General features: G+C 35.7%; 1 protein-coding gene across 3 annotated transcripts in view; it reads left to right on the forward strand.

Moving 5' to 3' along the window:
* LOC135213668 (cartilage acidic protein 1-like) overlaps positions 1 to 24274 on the forward strand; it is an 80543-nt gene extending 56269 nt beyond the window's left edge. The window contains exons 5-14 of one of the 3 annotated variants that reach the window (XM_064247731.1): positions 342 to 441; positions 674 to 819; positions 2546 to 2683; positions 4054 to 4202; positions 5535 to 5618; positions 5882 to 6020; positions 7682 to 7788; positions 10952 to 11139; positions 11549 to 11681; positions 18861 to 19964. In XM_064247731.1, the coding sequence (XP_064103801.1) occupies positions 342 to 441; positions 674 to 819; positions 2546 to 2683; positions 4054 to 4202; positions 5535 to 5618; positions 5882 to 6020; positions 7682 to 7788; positions 10952 to 11139; positions 11549 to 11681; positions 18861 to 18947 (1271 nt within the window). In that variant the 3' untranslated portion in view covers positions 18948 to 19964. The other 2 variants (XM_064247732.1, XM_064247730.1) reach the window with 2 other exon arrangements.
* Positions 24275 to 25629: the final 1355 nt, after the last annotated feature.

Raw genomic sequence — 25629 nt, forward strand, 5'->3', positions numbered from 1 at the left:
TAGTTACACCACTCGGATACTGAATGTTATACATGATCGGCTTTTATAAACAGATAGTTTTAGGGGAAAAAGCTGTGTGTAAAATTAGGTCTTGTGCATTACATTACATGCAGTCCCAGATTATTGACGGGGGTTGTGTCACCCCCTGGGGGTTGCTGATAAACAAAAACCGGGCACCAGTAACTGGAACTCAGCCCATTAAGGCGCCTTAAATTGCCAATTTTTTTTATGGCGCTAGACAAGGCCCATAAACCGGATTGCCGATAACTGGGGACTGCCTGTACTGAACTTTTAAGTCATCATAACAATGTCTGGTTGCCTAACATTTTTTCCCCTTACAGGGAAATATGTTGACCTCTTGTCAGATGACATCAATCAAGACATCGCAAGTTACTTTGCAGGAAGATCTGTTGCTTGTGTCGACCGTACTGGTAATGGAAGGTACGAGATACCTTCAAATACGTAATTCTTTAAACTATTTTGAAAATATTTTCCTCTTGTATTCTTATAACATGAAATTCCGTATTAGTGTTTTTATTTTAGTGATTTGATTCATTTTTCTCCATTATTTTGTATTTACAGCTCTAATGTAAGTTTTGCTATAGTGATTTAATTAATTTTTGTCCATTATTTTGTAGACATGGCACTAATGTAAGTTTTGCATTTTTTGTAGGTATGCAATATACTTGGCTAATTATGCAAAAGGTCGTGTTGGACCTCATTCACTGATTGAAATGGATGAAAGTCGGAGTGACGTTTCTGCTGGAAAAATAGCTCTTAGGAATGTTGCCCGAGAGGTTGGTGTTGAGAAACTAACAGGTAACAGAAACTTGTCATTGTTTTTTCCCTTTCAGCAGTAATTGTTACAAATTATCTCTAGTGTGTATGCTAGAAAGGTAACCACACTTTAGAGTTGTTGTGCTTAATAACATTGTCTGAAACTTAAGAAGGTAAAATTATTGTTGCTTATAGCAAACCCATCAGTAATGTAGAGCCGTCAGTCACAGTTCAAATAGCCTTAGACCAGCACAGTGTGATATCTTCAAGACTGACGAAGCATCATAGCTAAGTACACATGGCCAGTCAGTATATTTGAGACTCCCTCCTTTTTGTGTGTGTATCTTAGGACTTTAATAATCAGTGTAAAAACATCCTTAGCTTTGCTTTGGCTGTTTGGATAATACAGTACTAATTTATTTATATTTATTTGTTACTGATTCCTTTCAATTCTTTTGCCTTTTTCTCCTTTTTTTTCATGAAAGACGTGAGTGCTAAGATCCGTTAATCATGGGGGTGGTGGTTGCCTCGCTGGTTTCTGATTGGTATTTTGTTCATTTTTTTGCCTTATTATTGAAAATCACTAGAATCACTATCTTGACTGTAAAGCCAAGGAAGGAGGTGCCTTCCAGGAATTCATAAAAAGTTCTGGTGAGGCTGTGCAAAACCAAAGCCAGACCTAGGAATTGACTAGTAAATGTTGCAAAACAGAATCTGATCCTTACTAAAATTCACTCCAGGCTGCACCAAAACATTTGGAAGAAGTACCTTGTAGCCTTTAACAGCATAAGAAAATATTAGTAGTTGCTAGAACTGGAACAAAGTCATCAATTTGGGAGAGTACCTAGTTCATTACACTTAGCAGCTAACCATGCCACATTTTCTAGGTGAAGGTTAATGGTAGAAGATGTGCAATAGGTGATAAAACCTACTGTTATGACCTTTGAAAAGCCACTATTTCAACAGCTACTGTGGATAATCTCCACGCTTAGAAATATAGTGGTTCTGGACAGTTGTGAAATGATGAAAATGTCTGGGGGAGAGAGAGAAAGAGAGATAGAGAGAGAAAATTACCTAATAGTTTCCTGTTATTTAAATGTTTTTTTGTGAAATTTTTTCATAATCTTGCTGGTCATTTGTACTATGTAATCTGTCTTTTCTTCAATCTGCAGTTTTTGTTAAATACCAAGTTTTTCTTTTCATTTAGCAAGGGCTTTTCAATATTTGTTGAAGTCAAATAGTTGACATGATTAAGTCAGCTTTTTATACCACTCATTACCTTTATCCCAAAATTTTACTGTTTGACAAAGAAAAAATTTATAATTGTGTAAAAACAAAATTTTTTTTTCTCGGGTGCAAGGTGTTAACTGAAAAATTATTGTTCTATACTGTTAACTGAAAAAATATTATTGAGTGCAGTAAACTGAAAAAATATTGTTAGTGTAATTAACAAAAAAATATTATTGCTCCATGCAAATAACTGAAAATATCGTTCAGTCCAAAACTGAATGAAATATGTTCAGGGCAGTTAACTAAAAATTGTTTCATGTAGATAACTGAAAAAATATTGTTCAGTGCAGTTAACTAAAAAAATTATTGTTCCAGCAGATGACTGAAAAAATATTTTTCATTGCAGTTAACTAAAAAATTGTTGCATGCAAATACCGTAACTGAAAAAAATATTGTTCAGTGCAAATTGACAAAATATGTTCAGTGTAATTAGCTCAAAAAATATTAAGTACAGTACGACAGGTATTCATTCTTACAGGTGGACGTGGTGTAACTGTTGGTCCTATCCTGAATGATAAAGGGTACAATGATATCTTTTGTGTCAATGAACATGGTCCAAATTTCCTGTTCAAGAACCAAGGCAATGGAAGGTTCACAGATGTTGCTGCAAACACAGGTGAGTTACCAAAAATCTTGAATTTTCCTTCAATGCATCTCATGCAGTGTACTGTAGGCATTACTTATAGTTCTTTGCAGCATCCTTTCGGCTCCTAGCTGCAATTTCTTTCATTCCTTTTACTGTACCTCTGTCATATTCTCTTTTTTTCTATTTTGCTATCCACCCTCTCCTTACAATTGTGACAGTGCAACTGTGAGGTTTTCCTCCTGTTACTCCTTTCAAACCTTTCTACTCTCAATTTCCATTTCAGAACTGAAAGACTCTATAGGTCCCAGCACTGGTCTTTTGGTCTAAATTCCTTGTTCCATTCTATGAGAACTACTTTTTAGCTATCTTCATTTGTTATCTGTTACCCATGGCTTCTAAAGTGACAATATGAATTTTTATGTTGGGTTTTATCTTTTCATAGATTCTTTCTGATCTACGTATTCCTTTTTTACTTCAACTTTATGAATTCCTCATGTAACAACAAATCCTTTTAGTGATGTTATGTATCTGTGTTGAATGATCCTACTCTTATGATCTCTATAAAGTATTTGATGTATACCCTGGATGATTCAATCCCTAAATTTAGTAAATACAGGTTAGTGCCAACAGTTAATATAGGTCTCGTGTAGCTCTCAGAATTTCGTTAGAAGTCTAGACACAAAACCCTTTAGGAAAAATGATGGCAGAACATTCAACATTTTCCTCTGATAAAATGATAAAATGTTTGAAGTTGCAATAAAGACCCAGGAAATACTAGGATGCAGTCAATGTCACTTTACCTCTAGGAAAAAGGAGACTATACTAACTATACACAATGTGCTAGTTTGGCCTCCACTTAGAGCATGCAGTTAGTTGGTCACTGGCCTAGAGTAAGTATAATTGAAAATGAGAAGCATTACAGGCCAGAACAGCCAAACTAATACCTGAAATCACCTTGGATATCTAAGGAGGACAGGATGCCTCAACTTGTACTCATCAGAAAAATGTTCACCAAGAAGTTAATAGAAACTTGCAAGATAATCAAAGGTTACAAATATAAACTACAGTAACAGAAATAGATTGTGGGAATAGATACATATACAGAGTAGTATCCAAACTTGGTCTAGCAGATAGGAATTGGAATTAAAATGGTTCAGCCTTTGTGGGAATTTCCTTTCTTATGAGATAGTCTCATTTTGGAATAGACCAACCAACTACAAGATTAGATTACAGGATCAACACATTTTCAAAATTATTTTTATTAATTTGTATTTTTACAGTGGTCTTTTTGGATTCACTAGACTCTTGAGACATGTTTATCCATGTAACATGCTTTGTATTCAGGGTTGCTTTGTTGCTTTAAATACAATGTTATTAAAAAAAAAAATTTTTACGCACAGGTGTTAGTGATGCCTACCAGCATGGACGTGGAGTCGCGTTGACAGATTTCAATGGAGATGAGAAAATTGACATTGTTTTTGGAAACTGGAATGGACCTCACAGGATCTTTTTGCAACAAGAGGATACAGCAGGACAGCCAACATTCATGGTGAGAGTAATTATTTATATGTGGAAAAAGCTTTTGGCATTTTAATATAAAATTTAAGGTTGAATATTCCTTGTTTGGTTTGCTTTTGTAGTTTAGTACTTCTTTATAATTGAAAAATACAAATAATTCTGAATTCTCCTAGAAATGCAATAAGTACTTTATAGTCTCAATTTGCACAGAAAAATTGTCCCCCAAAATTTATTGGGATTAGAAGTACCAGCCAAGAGCAGAGTCGAAACTGAATAATTTATATTCCCTGAGAATGATGAGAATGAGGCATTCAGCCAACTCGTAAGCTAGGCTACTGACAACTAGTAGTTCAGTGATAAGGCATTGGTGAATTGAACTCAGAACACCACAGATTGTTTTAGAGTTACTACTATTACCTGCATTTCTCATTACAAACCCATTATTGTATTAGCCTTATTGTACATCCACACAATCATTTAGGCCCTGTACAGAAGAAGAATTTTGCCAGTTGTCCTGGCTGAATATGCATTTGAGCTCACAGTTTCTTTTGGGGTAGAGGTAGTCATTCCTTCTACTAGTCTGAAACAGTTTCACAAAACATGTGAAATAAGAGGTTTGTGTTACACAAATTAATTTTGTTTTTAAGATAAATAATATTGCTTAGAGATTGATTGCATTGGAGCTACAAGGGAAACATTTATGAAATATAATGAGATGCAGTGCTTAGTAGAGACAAAATGATCAATTTTAAGTTAGGTTAGTTACAAGCAGTGCCATAGAGGTAATTAGCAAATGATTGGTTGCCTGATAATGACAGTACAAAAATCAAAACAGAAAACTGCACCAGATCAGGAAAATATTAAAAAAAGATACCAGAACTGTAACAGAAGTAGTAAGTATGTGAAAAATCCTCTAAAATACCTCCAAGCCAGCATTGAAATCATTGTATCTATTCTTTGTTAGGTGGCTGGCAATGAAATTGTAACTGCTATTAGATAACAGTGTGCTGAATGAAAAATAGAATAGGGATAAATGAATTAAATGAATAATAAGAGGGTAATTAAGGCAGTCAAGAAACTAATCCAGACTGATGGAAAAAACTTCTTTATCTTGGTAAAAAAGGGATCCAGTTTGCCACTAGAGTCATGGGGACAGGAAAATGAGATTATAAAGCTAATGAGTTTGCAATCAAAATTTAATTTTTGAAGGATCCACTGATGTGCATTTCTAGAAGTTAAATATTGCAGCTAGTATTTAAAAAGATAATTTTACAAACATAACTAAGATAATGAAAGATAGCCGAGACAAATCTTTGAAATTTTAGCACTCCTATTTTTAATTTACAAGTTTTCTTCATAACAGAACATTGCAACAGAGGAATTTGCAAGCCCTTCTCCAATTAGAACAGTCATTGCTGCAGATTTCAACAATGATGGAAATTTAGAGGTTTGTTACTTATTATAGCATGTTCATTACAAATGTATGTGTTGTTTATTAGAAGAATATTTTTTAATTTTCAATACAGTAGTCATAATAGTTTGATATTTATATAGGATATGGTAGTATGATTATAAAGATAACATACAGTTGTTGCCATGTTTTTATTATGGTGTCAGGTAGTCATAATAGTTGATGGTTTATATGGAATACAGTATTTTGAATATAAATGTAACATGCAGTTGTTGTCATGGTATTTTATTGCCTGTCAGGTTTTGCTCAACAACATAGCTTATCGCGGTGCAGCTCCAAACAAATTGTTCACTGTTGACCGTGGTCTGAATGATCAGGATTTAACTGTGAGGAAGCTCAACATTGGAGATGCAGAAGAGAAAAATGGACGAGGCACAGGTATTTTAAGATTATTAAATAACCTTCCTTCCAAATCCCCCACCCCCTCAAACACACACACACACACACACACACACACACACACACACACACACACACACACACACACACACACACACAAGGTCCTCTACAACATCCCTACTTACCCTGGTTCTCAGGTGTATTGCTAATCATCCATTCCTTGTAGTGTCTTCCCAGTTAGCTGTCCAACTACTTTAATGTGACCTTGCTCCAGCTTCACCTCTTATTTAAGAACAGATCTTCCTGAAGACCCGAAAGGGAGTCAAGAAATGGTATTTACTTGTCTCATTAAAGTACTTCATAATGGTAGAGGCTTATTTGTGTCAGTCATAATAATCATTAAGTAATGTCTCAGTAATGATAATATTAATGAAATATGTAGTAACCTTCTTGTTAACTGGTATTCAGATAACCAACCTGAACTCTCAATCATCTGGCCAAAATAAAAAGGCTGCTGGGTACAAGTACAGGCAGTCCCCGGGTTACGACGGGGGTTCCGTTCTTGAGACGCGTCGTAAGCCGAAAATCGTCTTAAGCCGGAACATCGTCAAAAATCCTAAGAAAACCTTACTTTTAATGCTTTGGGTGCATTGAAAACTATGTAAACTGCATTCTTATGGCATTTTTCATCAAAAAAACCTTCAAATATTGATTATTTTGCATTTTTGGTGTCATATTTCATCTGCCAGATGAGCGTTGTAGGCGTCGTAACCCTGGAAATAATGTCTGATGAATATAATTGAAAAGCGTTGTAACCTCGGAACGTCTTAAGCCAAGACCATCGTAACCCCGGGACTGCCTGTATAGTCATATAAAGTAGACAAGGTGTTGAGACATCTGCCAGCTACTAGATTGGTACATCTCACAAATGAGATGTCAAGTTTGGAGGAAAATAAAGTTAAAGTACTTGGCCCACTATGCCAGGTGAGAAAAAACCAAGGAGAATGGGCAATAAGAAGGCCAGAAACTGTATTCTGAAGTCAAAGGATACTTCAATGAACCTTCATTGCTACCTGCAGTGTCTTACAAATGAAAGGGGTGTCGTCTGCATTTTTTCTCATATTGTAGGCTATACTAAAGATTCATTGCAACCTCTTTTCAGATTCCAGCTGCACTGCATTCTTTTCTGTCTTGTAGTTTTTTCTTACTTGCTTTGATCTTTCTCTGCATAGCTGTCCAACTGCTTTAACTATGTTTTGCTTCAATCTTGACTCTTTGCTCAAGCAAAATAGAAAGAGACTGCAAGGATCGGAAACTTTTTTTATTCTTTTTTTTTTCTTTTTTCTTTTTTTTCAGATTTATTGCTTTGTATAGTTTTTGTGTAGTTACTTATGAATATATCCTCACAGCAGTATGGTTAAACTTCTCCTTGTACCCTTTTTTTAACAGGAAATGTACACGATGGTTTGTTTCTCTTGGTAGATGTTTGTCTTCTGATATGATGATTATTATAGACATGTGCCTCTTAAATCTGCCTCAAGAACTCAGCCAGTTTGGTCCACAGCTAAAGTTTTGTTAAAAGGGTGTAGTGAGGGAGGGGGTTGGGTGAAGTATCCCATAAATGGTTGAACTTGAAGGAAGTAAGACTGCCGATAAAAGCCATTGAAGAATTTTTTGACAAGAAACTTTCTCCTTTATAGGTGGCACAGTAACAGATTTAGATGGTGATGGTGTCTTGGAGGTTATTCTCTCTCATGGGGAATCAGCGGAGCAACCACTATCTGTGTACAAGTTAAGCTCAGACCAGGTATAAAAAAATTAAATACCTTTTATAACTTTATTTAGTGTATAGAAAATTGTGAAAATTCTGAAAATGTGAATACATATCATTATTGTCAAACTTTGGCATCTGGATGAAGGCATGTTCAGTAGATACACAGTATACAAAATAAATAGCCTAAATCTTCTATCTTAAATCTGATTACTAGGTAAAAATGGAGAATCTGTCTCTTGTATAATACAAAATAAATTCTTCTTGAGGCTATTTATTATTTGTTTTTGATAAAGTAGTCTCTGTCTTGTTATCAAGGATTACCCTCCCATGGTCTATCCAGAGCTCCATGTGACCAGACTAATGTCAAAGAATTCTCTTTAGCTGGTCTTGTGGTTGGGTATTGTGTCGAAATGATAAACATTGTAACTCATGATAGAGTATAAAACAACTCGGGATAAGAGGGCGCTTTCTCTTATCCTCAGCAAATGCTGAAACTAGTTTACTGAAATCAAAACCCACAAGAAGAAGAAGTGGTTGTTTTGCGCATATGCACTGTCATATTGTTTACATATGAGCAAAAATAGACCAAGAATCCCTTCGTTTTCTGTCAGTAAACAAACCAGAGGTCTGAGAATTTAATTCTTTGCTTATTGTTTTCGTTACCAAGGATGATGGAAACATCTAAGTTGAAAGCTAAATTCATAATTTTAAGTTTCGGTTAAAAATTATTAGTTTAGAATGTGGAACAATGATTTTATCGTATGTGAGAAGCCGTAGACTGGCTTTTTTGCCAGCACACAGCGCTTCTCACGATTGATATGATCTTTATTTGTAGAAGTGCAAATTGTTTAGAAGAATTTATCATTCTGTTTAGAAGTTTTATCTAAAGAAATGTTCCACAGTTATTATTATTAATAATAACAGATAATCCTTTCAGATAACAATGTCAGCAATAGCCTACCTAGTGGGCAGTAGCCGACAATCTACATCGATGTACTAATGAGAATAAGTTAGCTACAATGTAGTAGATATTGTCTGTAGCTTATAACCAGGATTGTATATCCTTAAGGTGAACAAAAATAACCTAGATTAGGTAGTAATCTGAATTAAGGTAAGATTTAAAGACATATCCTATTAGGCTATGGGCCTAGGCAACAGCTAAAGTTTACACCAAAGACCTTAGTATTAGATGAAAGGCTATAGATAATTTCTTTTTATATTGCCTGTATACTTAAGCATAGTCTTAATAGTACTCTAAGCTATCATGTGCATACCCTTAAAAGGGAATTAAATAATTTGGATTGATTAGACAATAACCTAGACTAGGTGACAGCCTAACTATAAAGTTTCACATTAGTAAGTTACTATTTTTATATAGTAGACCAAAAACAGTATGTAAACCGAATATGCTATGAGGTCTAGACTAACCTGAAGGCTACAGATTACATTTGGTTAATCCCATACCCTTAAAGGTAAATTAATTAGGATTAGACAATAACCTATACTAGGTGATACCTAACTATAAAGTTTCACATTAGGAAGTTACTGTTTTATATAGTACATAGACCAAATGGACCATGAGGTAGTGGCCTATCTTGAAGGCTGCAAATTACACCAGGTTAGTCCCCATACCCATAAAGGTAAATTAATTAATCAGGATTTGACAGTAACCTAGTACGGTATACTAGGTGATAGCATAAGTATAAAGTTTCACATTATAAAGTTACTGTTTTATATAGTAGACCAAACAACCTAGGGCTAGATATAAACAATCTGGTTTAGGTAAAAACTGTAGCCTAACTATGAGTTTACATAAGAGTTAGTTTCTTTTTTTAATATGGTTTGACTCTAGTGTAGAAGTTGTCAATTCCCTTTACAGTCCTTTGCACTGCAAAGACCCGCTCTCAAGAGGTTCCAATTACTTGGTCCCTGAACAAGGTGCTTAGACCTAATTCAAATCAGCCCCTCAATTCAGCAGACCTGGTACAACCACAACTCACAAGCTACAATAGGTGATCTTGATTGCATTAGTATCAGGAGCTCGTATTAGCAAACTGGGCTCTCTTAGACGGGGACAATACATTATGCAAATGGCTGACCATGAATTATTATTGCCCTCTGGCCGTTTATCCTGGCCAAGAATGAGATTCCTTTAAGAAGGAAATCTTCTAAGTAAACTATATGTAGCAGCAAAACGTTACGTTTATGCCCATTTCAAGCACTTAAAGTTTACCTAGAGGTAACAACAAACATCCCAGAAGGTCTGTTTTTTCCTATGCTCCAGCAACACTATTGCCATAGTGCCACGAGCTTAAACAAATTTGACTACATTGTGTATTGGTAGGTGGCATGGATAGTCTTGACCCATAGGTGCCACAATGGCAAATCACGGTTCATCCTAACAGGTGGATACACTAACTATCACTGGGGAAGATTTGACAATACTGCAACCATACCCAGAATGCTTAGTTTAGTCACCACAGAACTTCACCCTAAAAAACGTAGGTTCGCACATGGTTTCTTGTTCTTTGCTACCAAACCTGAAGGTATTTAGAATAAAGAATGGGGCATTGAAACTCGTGGCTTGACCGTAAACCAAAAATGTTTTTGGGTTGTTAGGGTTAGAATTTGAGAGCTTTTCGGCACCTGTCAATTTCTTTGTATAGCTCCTTGAGGACATGACAGTGACTACGCTGTCAGAAAACAGGTTTTTAGGTAAGAAAACCCTGTTTTTGGTAGTCGCTGTTGAGTCTTCAAAACCCTCCCTCTTCCCCGACAAAAAGACATGCGATTTGGATAAGGGATTATCCTGCATTGACCCACAGAAAGGGATGGCTTCTTGGTCTGTTTTTGTTCATATGTAAGCAATATGACTGTGCATATGCACATAGCTGCCACTTCTTTTTGAGGGTTTTGACGAAGGTTAATTGGATTCAGCATTCACTGAGGATAAGAGAAAGTGTCTTCTTATCTTGAGTCCAATTATACTTTATCACGTTATATTAATGTTTATCATTACGACACAATACCCGGCAACAAGACCAGCTAAAAGAGAATTCTTTAACATTAGTCTGGTCACCATGGAGCTCTGAATAGAACATGGAAGGGTAATCCTTGAGGAATCAACAGCTAATACCAACAATAGGTTTTTCCAAAGTCAAAAACTTTTTTAGTTTATGTAAGCTATTTTATCCAGGACACCTCGTCCAATGGTTGGTTGCGTGTCCAAGTCCTCACATCATCTGGAGCCCCAGCAAGAGGTGCTAAAGTAACATTGCACACTACTGGGAGGAAACATTCACGAGTCATTGATGCCGGGTCTGGATACCTATGTCAGATGGAACCGGTTGCCCACTTCGGTTTTGGGCAAGATGAACCAACAAGGTAAGTGTGCCTCGGTACTATCATGTTTTCCTAGTTATATTTATGACACCTTTTGTTAAAAATTGATCTTTGCACCAGTAGCAGAATGTTAATTTGAGTTACCTGAAATTTTTTACGGATAGTTTTGTATCATTGTGGGAGCTCATAATGTTCAAATTGCTATATATTACCAGTGTTTTATAAGATATCATTTTAGAGTTATGATGTAATCTTATACATTTAGATCCTTGACCCTTAAACACGTTGCTGTTAAGGAGTAGTGACTTTAATATATATGTTGCTGCTCGTTTCATAGTTTCATTCTTCAGAGATTTTGGGCATCTTTTATAATACATTAAGTATTGGACTTAATTTTTGTCTAATTTTTTCTAAACTTCAATTTCAATTTCACTCCTTCAAATTGTCCCAGGCTTGAAGTTGTGTGGCCTGACTCGAGCTACGAAATGATGGAACTGAACTCCACGAGTACAAACATAGAAATTACTGTGAATCACCCAAGGCCTGGGGTCCAAGCCCTGAAGCGTGGACTACCTGTTGCTGAGGTATAGTTTTGTATTTTTACTAATGCATAATGCATCACCATCTTTACCTATTTAAGCTTTATGCAAATGCATTGAGACTTGCTGATGTTTTTGTTTCTATATTTATCACTGACCTTGCTAATTTTCATGTTAGAGAAGGCAGATATTCTGTGCACATGCAAGCTCATTCGTTAACTACACTAACTTAAGGATGGCTGATTACTAGCAAAATACAGGCGGTCCCTGGGTTACGACAGGGGTTCCGTTCTTAAGACACGTCGTAACCCGAAAATTGTCGTAAGCCGGAACGACGTTCTTGAAAACATGTCCACAGGGAAAATTTCACTACTAATTTGCAATTTTTCTTAGGGCTGTATCTCTAAAATTATCACTAATTTACTTTTTTTTTCATGTGCAACACTGTGTAGTTCACAAAATTACTGTATAGTTTTTCATTAAAATACGAGAGAGAGAGAGAGAGAGAGAGAGAGTGAGAGAGAGAGAGAGAGAGAGAGAGAGAGAGAGAGAGAGACGAGAGAGAGAAATAACTCCTTAGAAAGTTTAAATCACAATAGATTGAAATGAACGTCTGTAGGCAACTTTTTCCCCCTCCCATAAATACATATATTTCTCCAGAGAAGAGAGAAAGAGAGGACTGTGCAATTATGTTTGTCTGTCTATCAATTCTTTTGCTGAGAGCGAGAAGGAAGAAATAGAAACACCAAGTGTATGACAAGTATCTTGTGGAGAGAGAGAGAGAGAGTTGTCCTTACAGTATTTAAAAGAGAGAAATGGAATGATTATTGTATTTAAAATACTCAGATATGAATTTTGTACTTATAGTATTATTATTGGAAAATATTAATGATAAACTTACTTATTACATACACGTCCATGAAAATGATCTCATCTCAGTAAGAGAGAGAGAGAGAGAGGAGAGAGAGAGAGAGAGAGAGAGAGAGAGAGAGAGAGAGAGAGAGAGAGAGAGAGAGAGAGATTACATAAAACCATTAAATTCGTTGACCATTGTATGGCATTGTTAAGCTTGAGCGTCACTCGAGTTGAGGTGGGGAAATTGATACAGAAAAAGACAAAGGGAAGAATTTTCTTTTGAAATTAGTTATCATATTATTACTACTTCTATTATTATTATTATTATTATTTGAAAAATATAATAAACACGTGCATCTACCATAAAAAATTCTCTCATCTCGGTAAGAAAGAGGAATTATCCTTACAAGTGAAATGGAAAGGTCATTTTCATCTCTTTTAAAATACGACCATTATGAATTTTGTAATTAAAGTTTTATTATTATTATTATTATTATTATTATTATTAAATAACTGAATTATCAATAAACATTTTACATACTAGTACCATAAAAATTCTTTCATCTCGGTAAAAGAGGGAGAGAGAGAGAGAGAAAGTGTTTAATCTCTCTCTGTTTATAACGCTTCCAGCGAAAGAGAGGGAGGGAGTTACCACTATGTATGACACATTATTATCTGTAGCAAAAGAGAGAGAGAGAGAGAGAGTTAACCTTAATTAAAAGTGACATGAATAGATTAGTACGTAGTGTATTTCTTTAAAATACTATCACATATGAATTTTGTAATTACAGTTGTATTATTATTATATTATTATTAATTATTATTATTATTATTATATTATTATTTTGAAAGTATTAAAAACAAATAGTACAAGTACATAAAAAATCTCGAGTCTCATTAAATGAAGGAGATAGAGAGAGAGAGAGAGAGAGAGAGAGAGAGAGAGAGAGAAGAGAGGAGGAAGAGAGAGAGAGAAGGAGAAGGGGGAAATGTCAGGACCACCGTGATTGCAAACACTGCAGCTCTCTCCCCAGAGAGAGAGAGAGAGAGAGAGAGAGAGAGAGAGAGAGAGAGAGAGAAGAGAGGAGAGAAGGAGAGAGAGAGGGGAAAATGTCAGGACCAAACGTGATTGCAACACTGCAGCTCTCCCCCAGCTCTTCCCCCTCCTGTCTGTCACAGAACTTGATATATAGCTAACAGTTTTAGTACCTGGATCTCGAAAAAAGGTTACTGGAAGTTACTTCAAGAAGACTGGGATTTCCTTCATTCTTCCATAATTAAATATAAGCTAAAATCTTACTAATTCACTATGGTATTTTCTTTAATGAATTGATATTATTGCTGTATAAATTAATATTAATTATTTGAAAATAGTAAATCATTTATTTATCATACTAAAAAACATACATCTTTGTAGTAGAGAGAGAGAGAGAGAGAGAGAGGAAGAGATGAGAGAGAGAGAGAGAGAGAGAGAGAGAGAGAGAGAGAGAAACTGTGCTAAACTATAAAGGATTCTTATCTTATCATAGTATGTGTTTTTTAAAAAGCATCGTAAACTCGGAGCGTCGGAAGCGTCAGCGTCGTAACCTCGGAACAAGCGTCGTAACCCAGGGCGGATTTTTCAATGAATATTTAAGAAAAAGCGTCGTAACCTCGGAAGGTCGTAAGCCGGACCCGTCGTAACCCGGGGACCGCCTGTAGTGGAAACTTCTCTGAGATGAAAGTTCTGTACTGTGGGTGCTTTGGCAGTCGATGTGCTATGTAACAGTTCGTTATGTTTCTGATCTCTTGTGTTAGAAGTATCTGTGATCTCTGCATTTTATTTGTGGGTCATCATCTTGGCTGCATACAAGTTGTATTTATTTTTATTCTATTTAAAAATGATTAAGGCTAGTATGTTTTGTGCTTTTTTAATTTCTTTTATGTATGAGAATTAACTGAAATTATTGACTCTGCATATGTTTAAAAATATTGGTTTGTTCAGAGGGAATTTTGAATACTGTTGTTGCATTAAAAACCAGTGGTCAAATTCATATACTTTAAGAGTTGTATGTGGCTTAGTGTAGCTACCAATTTAGCTGGCCAAAAGTGACTGATAGCTTCATTTACTTTCACCTTCCACCATTGTTTTTCTGTGTTATTTTTATCTTGATGGGTTCATTTGACTTAATATAATTAGATTCATTAATCATAGTTCTCCCAACAACCTGGTTGATACTAATATGTACTGACATACTTGAATTGAATTGTTAGAAAAAAAAACAATGAATTCTTTAAAGTTGTTGATTCCAAGTTCAAATTTTCCTGTGCCAGCCAACAAAAATCCTCAGGTGGAAGAAATGCAATATCCTCTAACTTCCACTCATATTGCCAGTAGAACAGAACTGATCCAAGTTGCACTTCATAATATGAAACTTTTACTTGTGATTTAACATAAATATATGAGGCTCTGGCAGCATTCTAGAGACCATACACTGTCTTCTTTGATTTTCATTGCAAACCAGTAAAATATTTTTGGGCAATAAAACATCACTCATATTATGATATCCAAGTAAAACTTCTTCTTGATTTTATATTTCAATGTCATTTCCTTTAGTGGCATTCTCATTATCATCACTATACTCTGCATTGATACCTAGGGAAGATAAGCTGACTGAATGGTAAATATGCATTGATACCTAGGGAAGATGAGCTGACTGAATGGTAAATAAGCATCACAAAGCTTTCAGTGGTCTTTTGATAGCTTTGCATTTGAATGTCATTGTATGTCATTGCTTGCCAAAACAGGCTGTAGTTTGAATCCTTCTTGTGGCAAATCAGTTATCAATTATAAATCCCCTTAAATGTAAAGTGCATACCATTCCCAAGGTATAGTGAATGAGATATTAATTGATATTTGTGGCTTTATATTTGAATCTAAAAAATATCACAGTATAACAAAAATATATGCCTAATTTCATACAAACACATATACATACAGGTGTATCTTGCTCAACGTCAGTAATTGGCTCCAAAACACACAACTTGAGTTAAATAATTACAGACACCACCCTACTTACAAAATGTCCCAGCTTACAAGCATTCAGAGATGCAGAGAAATGGGATCGCAGATTAAAATTGTGTTCAGAGCTTCCCCTTTGCCACCCATAAGTACAAATTTTTGGATGAAAAAACATACAATGTATTGACTTTATATAATGCTTTACTTAAATAGGCATATACAGGCAGTCCCCAGGTTACAATGGGCTCCGTTCTAGAAATAATTTCTGATGAATGTAATTGAAAAGCGCCTTAACCTTGGAACGTCGTAACCCAAACCCATCGTAACCCGGGGACTGCCTGTATAGTGCTGTAATTAAATATGCACGAAGAGTAGAGTGAAAACTTACAAACAATTCAACTTACGAACGGCCATCCAGAACATAACTCATTTGTAAGTAGGGTGGTGTGTGTATTTAGTACCAACTTAGCTTTCTAAAAGAATAACCTGGACTGATATAACTACCCAATGTATTTGCCAAGGCATCCTCATCAACCCAGTGGCCCCAGAGTAGGATCCCTTGGAGAAGGTGAACGTGGTCTACTGATACACATGCCCCATCCGAGGATGCCTTGGCAAATACATCAGCATGACCACCATGTGATTATCCAAGCGAATCTCCTGCCAAGCCAAAGAAGGAGCCATTTGTAATCATGCCAGGACTTCCCATAACAAGAATAAAAATGAGTGATATACCTAATATCGAGATTATCGACCAAACTACTGATACCTGACGTCTACGCCTCCTGGGACCACCATATAGGAAAGGAGAAACCTGATTTGGATATTACTCAAGAAATGTTTCTCCTTCCTACCGCCACCCAGAGATCAGCAGCAAATGACCCTCCGACAATGCCAGATATTCAGGAGCACCTGCAGAATGATAGGACTCCTGCTGCAGGCAGGACTCCAGACATTCATTCCTGGGCACACTACTCGAGTGCTCACATGGCTGAATCCCTGTGACCATCAGTGCAGGATCCACGACCTCGCACAAGACTGGCTCAACCTATCAGGATTCAGCTCTAGGTCTGAGCCGCTATAAGTAATGGCATGCAGACACCACCTCTTTACTTTTACTGCTGACTAGCCAAGAAGATGACCTAGGAGGAGGTCAAAATGTTACAATAAGCCAGCTACGCCAGCTGAACACCAGGGACAATCCTGGCCTGACATTGACCTTGCTTATGGAATAATACTAACACTGACAAGAACCCCTGCTTGACCTGGACCTGAGATCCACCATTCCTGTATACCATTACTATAGTATACCAGTATACCAGTTTATGACAGCAAAATCCTGTTTAGAATTTAAAAAATTCACGTTCAGCATCATTTAAATTTCTCCCAATATGAATGAGATTTATTGGCTGGTTATTGAGAAAAATTGCTGAGCCAGAGAAGTGAATAATAAGAAAAATACTAGAAAAAACAATATATTATTATTATTATTATTATTATTATTATTATTATTTTATTATTATTATTATTATTATTATTATTATTATTATTATTATTATTATATTCAGAAGATGAAACCTATTCATATGGAAAAAGCCCACTGGGACCATCGAATTAATCTCTCTCCATAACAACACGCTGTTGCCTGGAAGGGTTGGGAGTAGCCAATCACACAGCTCGAAGGTCGACTTATGAGTTGTATTTTTGCTCTCTCTCTGCTCTCGTCCTCTTCTCTTCTCTCCTTCTCTCTCCTTCTCTCTATCTCTCTCGCTCTCTCTCTCTCTCTCTCTCTCTCTCTCTCTCTCTCTCTCTCTCTCTCTCTCTCCTCAGATGAGAGATAGAGAGATCTTTTATGCATATGTATCTGTGGGGGTTGTGTATGTACCAGACCCCCACCCTCACAAATAGCTAAAATCCGTGAATACTGAAAAGCCCTCTAAAAATGCTAACTGCCTATTTTGTTAGTTCAAACATAAAAAGCTATCTAAAAATATTTATACCTGAATAATTCAATAGTTTTATCACAAAAAGTGCATTTAGTCTTGAAATTGATATGAAAATACAGTAATTAGTGAATATTTCCTGGTTAAAAACACTGCAAATAGGCAAATTTTCCTCAAATAAGGGGTAGATAGATACGACCCGTAGAGAAACCCGAGAATAGCTGAGTTCACGAATCTTGTGAATTTGAATATGGCGGCTCCACTGTAGTTTTATAGGTAAACGCGACGTTACTTTGTCATTCAATTTTTAATATTTTCCAAGCTATAATTGGAAATTTTTGCATTTCAATAATTAGGTAATTTATGTGGGTATACAGTACCTGCATGATTTACGTAATCTTAAACGTATCATTATTTCTTATGTACAGTACATATTGGTGTTTGAACCATTAAAATAGGCAGGGAACTATGTATTAAAATAGTTACAAGCATTTCAGTTTAAAAGTATACAGGGTATGATAAAAAATTATAAACAGGCAGTTCCCAGTTATGGGTGAGGGTTCCGTTCTTGGGGGGGTGCTGATAAGCGAAAGCCACCATTAACAAAAACTCTTTGATTTATGGCTGCCTAGATTGCCAATTTTATGGTGGTAGACAATCACCATAAAACCGGATCGCCATTAACCGAGTATGCCGATAACCAAGGACTGCTTGTTCTAATTTTCAATATTAACATTAATGTAATACAGCAAAACAATTCGTTAAGAAAATAATAGTAAATTAGGATTTTAGCACAATTCTTTACCCAGTCTTTACTGTCACGAAGTCTCCCGCTTAGGTTGAGGGATGTAGGTTAACTGTCAATCATCTTGACATATTAAAGGGAAGGGGGGAAGCACCTGGACAAAGAACTCTCTCTCTATCTCTCTCTCTCTCTCTCTCTCTCTCTCTCTCTCTCTCTCTCTCTCTCTCTCTCTCTCTCTCTCTCTCTCTCTATCAGGTATTTCTGGAAATATATGATGTACTTATATACATAATATCAACATAGCATTATACTACAAAGTAAAGAATGGGAAAATTTGTGACGGTTTGTGTTTGTGAAGAATTGAAATTTGAACTTGCATGTAATCCACCACAGGAAAAGTTTATCCCAGTTTGCCTTGCTTGTTTTATTAAATATAAAACCTTTCTGTGCAAGTTGCTCTCTCACTGCTCTTTTCTTTTTTTCATATTACAGAGCAAAATTCTTAGAGATGAAATGTAATGTGTTCTACTGCATAGTAGACAGAACAGTCTTCATGTCACTAACATCTACAGAATTGCTTTTGCCGCTGACATATTAAGATCTTTGTAAATATCAGACTGAAATTACTATTTCTCAGAACTAACAGGTGCGTTTTTCCTTTTTTTGTTTTTTCATTCCAGAATGCTGAGGCAGCCACTATTCGTGGTCTGGAAATATTTGATGTTGCCATGTTCTTAGTGGCTAATCTGCTATTGTTTATCTTGTAACATATATGGGTATGAGATTCATGTTGTACACATTTACTTTGGTAAAGTCTACTTGCGCATTGGTGTTGTTGGTAATTTCCATATTTCTTCAGAAATGTTAAATCTGTCATTAATCTTTTGGAGTAACAAAGACATTTCTTTCAACCATAGTTCTCCAGAGTATTATCCTTCTCGTGTACAAATACTATGAGCTTTTAGAGCAATTTGATTACAATGGCATTTGTAATGATATTAATTTTTATTCAAGTTTTACAGAACAAAAGGTTTGTATCAAAGATTTTCAAAATGTTCTTTAAATGTGAAATAAAGGCTTGTACGTATATGTTTATTAGAGATTCTCCTTCCTGATGTTAGTAACTGTATAATTACAATGTATTTCAATTTTATTTGCCTACATTCTTGGTCTCCCCATCCCAAAACACTTCACTCACTTGTTTAACAGACAGAAGTACTCTAATTCAATAGAAGCACAGCATATTACCACCTGGAAACAAACCCCTCACATTTGTTGTGTGTTCATTGCTGTTAATATCTGTAAAAATTTCCCTAGGTCTTGTCCTCCTCTGCAGAATCCTGACTCACTGATCCATGTATTTCTCCCTTATCTAATTCATTCTCTTATTGTGTTCATGTAAGTGATTAAAAGTGGGATATTTACTAAATTCTTAGCATATAATTTCTCTTTTTCAATTCTTGTCTCCTTTGATTGTTGGCCTTGTTGTGAGCATGTTAATTGTATGTAATTCTACTTACAATGAGACAAGCCAAGAGTAATGCTACTAACGTATATATCGTCAACTTTGGAGTCTCCAGCTTTATCTCCAGATCAGCAGCAGAACTTCTTTCCCTTTGACAGACTGATTTGTAGCCCAACTTTGTGAAGGGCAATGGCAACCTCCTACTATTTTTTTCGGCTGAACAGGATGTTCCGCAGAGCCCATAAATGTGCAACAAGAATTTTTCTGCAGGGAAGATTATCTGCTGTGACTGAAAGGATGTTCCTGATTAACTCTTTCCAGTCATCATTGATTTTTGTTATTTAGTGCTCTCTAAGGTATTTTTGTTGAAGAATGGCTAAAGACCAAGATTGTTCTACTGCGAGGATTGCTAATTGAAGCCCCTGACCAAGGGCTAAATTGAACATTGGTTATGGTAAATGTATGGAAACCCCACATTCTTCTTCTTCTCTGCATGACCATCTCCTGCATAGATTTTATATCCAAAGCTGGTTCTCACAGGTATGCCATCCTTCTTCAACAGTTATATAGTCAGAGCTGGCATCATAATTGGTTCCTTACTCAGTTCTGTTTTCAATGGTGGAAATCAGTATATGAATTTGTTCATGAAGTAAATCTCTTTCTGGAAGGAAGCAGTGGCCTCCTTTTGATTGTTCCTTTAGGAAAGAGGGACCTTTGGCATCCTTGTACAGTATGCATACTTTCCCACCCCAGTAGACCTGTCTGGAAGAAATCACCTGCACTGCACTACTGCTGATCTTCTGTCTCTCCCTCTGTCTGTTACACAATTGAGTGCTGTGTCTGGGACATTCAGAGACCATAAGTTTGGGCATATATGAATATGTAATGGTATGGTATGACAGGATCAGTTGTACTTCATACATAAAAATTCAGCATTGTATGTTATAGGACAAGAGTGGGAATTAAAAGAGCCAGCACAAATGGTGTAGTGTTAACTAGGATGTATTCACTTTTTTATGAAACTAGAGGAAACTTTAGCTAAATTTTGTCAGATTTGATTTAACCACCTGATAGTATCCTTTACTGAGCAGCCTACTTTTTTAAGGTGTTGGTGGATCTGGGAGGGACCCATGGCTTGGAAACAGGAAATGTTTGTTTATCAAATTCAAATTGCTTTTTTCTTCAGTTAAGTGCTGTGATCTTTACCAACCTGAGTCCTGTTAATTATTTTTTAAATGATAAAATTTTATAGTTTAAGGTAAATAAGATTTATATTCATTACCATAAGCTACTAATTTTCTCATTTATATGGTAAAATATCAGTGACTAAAAATATTTGGTTTTGTCTTATCTGAGAAGTTTGGTTGAACTTAAAAATTTGCAAATCAGAAGAAAACAACAGGAATTTATAACTCCTATTATTTTCTTCTGATTTACAAATTTAATCTGTATTTTACAAGGAATAGCATTTTCCTCAAACTGCAAGTTCTAGTTTTTTTACTTTGCAAAATAATCAATGACAGAAGATTCAAGTATAATAACACTAATGTAATGTTTCCAGAAAGCCTGTATTATCAGATATTGATGAATCAAGGTTGCTTTTGCTTTACTGCACATGAACAAGCATCCATATAAGAGACTGCTGGTTCATTTTGTATGTTTGTGTACTGTAACAGGTACAGCAGAGATATGATAGTTTGGCATCCTTGGAACAGAACCCGTTCTCAATGTAAAAAAATTATGAACAATTATATTGTCTGTCTTCTCATTTCCTGAAATATTTTGTTGATCAACTTGAAGCAATTTCTATTAGTAAGTGTATGTGTTGCTACTAATATTATGGCTAAAAGTATATTCTTGTTAAAAAAAATGTAAACTAATATATAAAAAGTAAAAAAAATGTAAAGTAGTATATAAAAATACACCTCAACTACATTTGACAACATTCCAAAATACCTGTACAAAAAACACCTCAGAGATTCAATTGTCATAAAAGATGCTAGGAGGCCTAAGCTACAGTGGGGATCTCAAGCAATAGAGGGCTGTACTACAAGCTCCTCTGATGCTGGATCAAGAAAACCACCAAGCCTCAAAGCCATCAGCATCGGAAAGCTTGAGGTCGTAAGTTTCCAAGGGCTAAGGATTATCAGTGTACAAGAGCTTGGCCAGGGTCATCCAGCTTTAAGCAGTGACAGATGGCTCTGATATTAAGTTGTACAGCGTCAGAAGAGGTTCAAGAGTTGTTGCAGATGATGGGAAGAGAGTGAGAGATGAGTAGGCAGAAGTTCTATCAGTATACCTAAAAAGGTCTTAGATTGTTGCCTGCTTACAAGATTCTGCTCTTGTATATGATGGGGTAGTGCATAATTCCTGTGCTGTTAAAGTGAGAACACCTCTCAACTGGAGTGCAGTTTCACGCGACTAATTCAGTTCTTCCTCTTTTTGTCTTCATCATATGGATAGCAATACAATGAATGCCTGCCACACCAGAAGCTTGATTCAGAGTTTTGCATCACTCTATCTTTAAGTTGCAGAAGAGAGAGCTCTCTTTTCAGCTCCATGAAAATTACATTAATTTAATTGCCTACCTCATCTCTCACTGATACAGGAGTATTGAGCCTCATTGGAGGAACAAAACCTCCCTGCTGTGACATCACTTGCATGGAATGAATAGGCGGTATCTTCTCGAAAGTTGGATGGAAGTGAACTGGCCAAGGCAAACCAGATTTTCATGCAAACAACCTTGCCTTCATTATTTTAATAATAAAAAAATTTTTGAATGCGATTTATCTGGAAAAAGGTTACCAGATTATCATGGTTTATGGAGAATTAGCTGCCAAATAATCATATTTCTACTGTAATGAGTTTAAGCTTGTTCCTGTAATTATGTATTCTCTTTTTGTATTTATTGCAGTACATATATAATTGTAAAGAGTTTGTAATTTCCCAAGGTAATTTTCAAAATTAAGAAACCATGCTTTTTTGAGTATATCATTACAGTAAAGCTACTGACATTCATCCTTTAAGCTTCAGACGACATCATCCGCCAAAAAAAATTTTTGAGGAGAACTTGGTGCTGTTCGTACCTTTTATTTTTAGAGTTTTTCACTTACAAGAGTGAGTATAGTATGGATATTCACTTCAAAGTAGCACCAAAACCAGCTTGAAAGTAAGTAGCAAGTAATAAAAAAAAGCAGTTTGTGTGATAAAAATCCACAATTATATAGTAAGCTGTATTACTGTGAAAACAGTTTATTACTATACACATGACTGTGGATTTTGATTACTCAAACTGTTTTTTCACGAGATTGTGATTTTCTCGGCAAAGAAAATATTGCTATGTGCAATATTGGTCAAAGTGCTCTTTGCCAGACAGATTTTGCCCCCCACCCCCCAAATCTTGAAGGGTTAAAGAGTATGAAAATTTATATTGCCATTATTTATGATAGCACTAGCTAGCCATTTAATCCACTAATGAGCTATAGAATGTACCCTATCAAACTTACTCTTAGTGCCTGCCCATGAAGCTTTGAGGCTTGACATTAACTCACATTAACATAAAATACTGTTTGTAACTTATGTTAAAAGTAACTTATGTTAAAATATGTTGTAACTATGAATAAGCAATTCTATAAAACCTCTCTTTATATTAGTCAGAAATATTAATATAATTATGATTTTCTATTTAAAACATATTTTTTCTCTCATCCATATTGTTCTGCAAAGCTGTTTTGAAATCTAAATCTGTTTATAATAAAAATGATCTTAGTGTCTAGTGTTTTGCTTTGTGCTTTTTCATTGAATAGGGTCATAGCATTATGTTGTAAGTGGCTTGCTTACCTACTTGTGAAATGTACAGTACATATTTGATTGTTTTATAAAACTTTTTTTGTAAGGTTATTGCAAAATCATTATGACTTAGAAAACTTTGCAGAGTTCATGAATCTATTATTAAAAATTTCACGGTTCATTCTAGTTCATTAAAAATGCAAAGTGTATTCTTTAAATCTGATCATTTTCCCTTTAAATCAGGATTGTCAGCATGGCAGATGCGTTAAAACTCAAGAAAGGTCTCTTTCTTTGGGTAGCCATGACTATGTTTCTAGAACTGTGGGCAAAGTTAGTTATGGCCAAGATAGCCCAGACAGTGTCAGTTCTTTAAGGGAGGATCTTGAATCTAGCGTCAAGGATTTGAAAAGAAGTCTCAGAACCATGAAGGACAGTCTCAAATCTACGTTAGATGTAGAGTCATTGAGGTCAGTCATTAGGTCAAGCATTAGAATGCTTCGGAAAAGTCTGAAGTCAAGTCTTAATGCACTGAAGACAAGTCAGGAGTTGTAAGTGGATTAGTATTTACCAGGCGTATCCCAAGTGGCACACTGCATTTATTGACTGTCTAGCTTAGTTTATACACTGCAGTAACCGAGTGGGTTTTCAATGTTTCAAAAAGCATATGTGTAATACTGTACCTGTTGGAATTATTCCAGTTTTTTTGTTGTCATACTAAATAGTTTTTTAAATAACTTGTTTATTTTGTTGTTTATTTTGTAAGAATTTTTACATTCAAAACAATTCCCAATTTGTAGAAAATAAAGCTTAAACCTACATTTTAATAAAGCTTTGAAGTCACAGTTGGTTTTATTCTTGTCATTGTGAATTAAAATCATTTTTTTCTCTATTGGAACTGAGCAAGGGTTGGGTTCCAGTGTCAATAGAATCTTGTGGTACCATGTCTGAAAATACCCAATTTGACTACAGTTTAAACAAACTCAAATCTTTGTGTTCATAAAGAAGAACTCTAATACAGAAGTGGTCATTAAAACTGAATGATCACCTGTTAGTTGGGAAGATTAGTCCCTGAAACTACTGAAATGATAGTTAGAGGGTTGATAAGACCTCCTCTGCTATGGGGATTTCCCCCTCCCACTTGCCACAGCTCATGTTTCTCAGCATGGTTTGACATTGGGTAAGTTTCCCAATTTTTTCGTAACTCATTTTTGACACTTCATTTAATGTTCACTTCATCTTCATCTATTTTGGTATTGGGTTTAGTTAGTTTGTTTGGGAGTGTCGGTGTAAAATGATGTAGTTTGTACGTCATTGATGGCCTCTTTAGCTATGTAGTTTTCAACATCAGTTGCTGATTTAGGTCTTAGAACTACAAGGCCTTTTGTGTAGTAAACCATTAATGAACTATTAATTTGTTTTACCTGTTTTTTCTTGCTGGTTGTAAGTTTCTGTAAGTTTCATATCTTCATTACCATCATCATCATCAACATAAACATTTTAATAATAGATCTTCCATTTATGGGGTTAGATATTTAAATGAGGCCTCTCCACTTTCCATTGTCATGTGCACTTTCTACTTGAATTCCCATCATTTGTTGAGTTTTACCATGTTTTGCTGGCCTTCCGGCAGGTCTTCACCCTGCTACTTCCAAATCTGCTTTCCTAACTGTTCCTCATCTCTTCTCATGAAATGTCCAGCCAGTCAGACCACTATAAATAGTGTGAAGGGTGAGGTACTGTAACCTTACTCTGAAGATGAGAATGTTGATACAACAATGCTAGACTTTCTTCAGTGAAGATATGATAACGTGAAGGCCTATGGTAAGCCTATATCTACATCTGCAGTTTTGGATGGTATGCCTATATCTACTGCAGTTTTGGATGGTAAGCCTCTATTTACCACAGTTTTGGATGGTATGACCATAACTACTACAGTTCTGGATGGTATGCCTACATCTGCAGTTTCAGATGGTATGACCATAACTACTGCAGTTTTGGATGGTATGCCTATATCTACTGCAGTTTTGGATGGTATGCCTATATCTACTGCAGTTTTGGATGGTATGCCTGTTTCTACTGCAGGTTTGGATGGTAAGCCTAAATCTACTTTAGTTCTTACTCTGGAGGGAGATTGGAATATATATCTGACCTCTATTTTTCCCTTATTTTTCTGAAGATGACCCAGCCAATGAATT

Source organism: Macrobrachium nipponense, chromosome 43 (assembly GCF_015104395.2).
Source record: "Macrobrachium nipponense isolate FS-2020 chromosome 43, ASM1510439v2, whole genome shotgun sequence".
NCBI lineage: Eukaryota > Metazoa > Arthropoda > Malacostraca > Decapoda > Palaemonidae > Macrobrachium > Macrobrachium nipponense.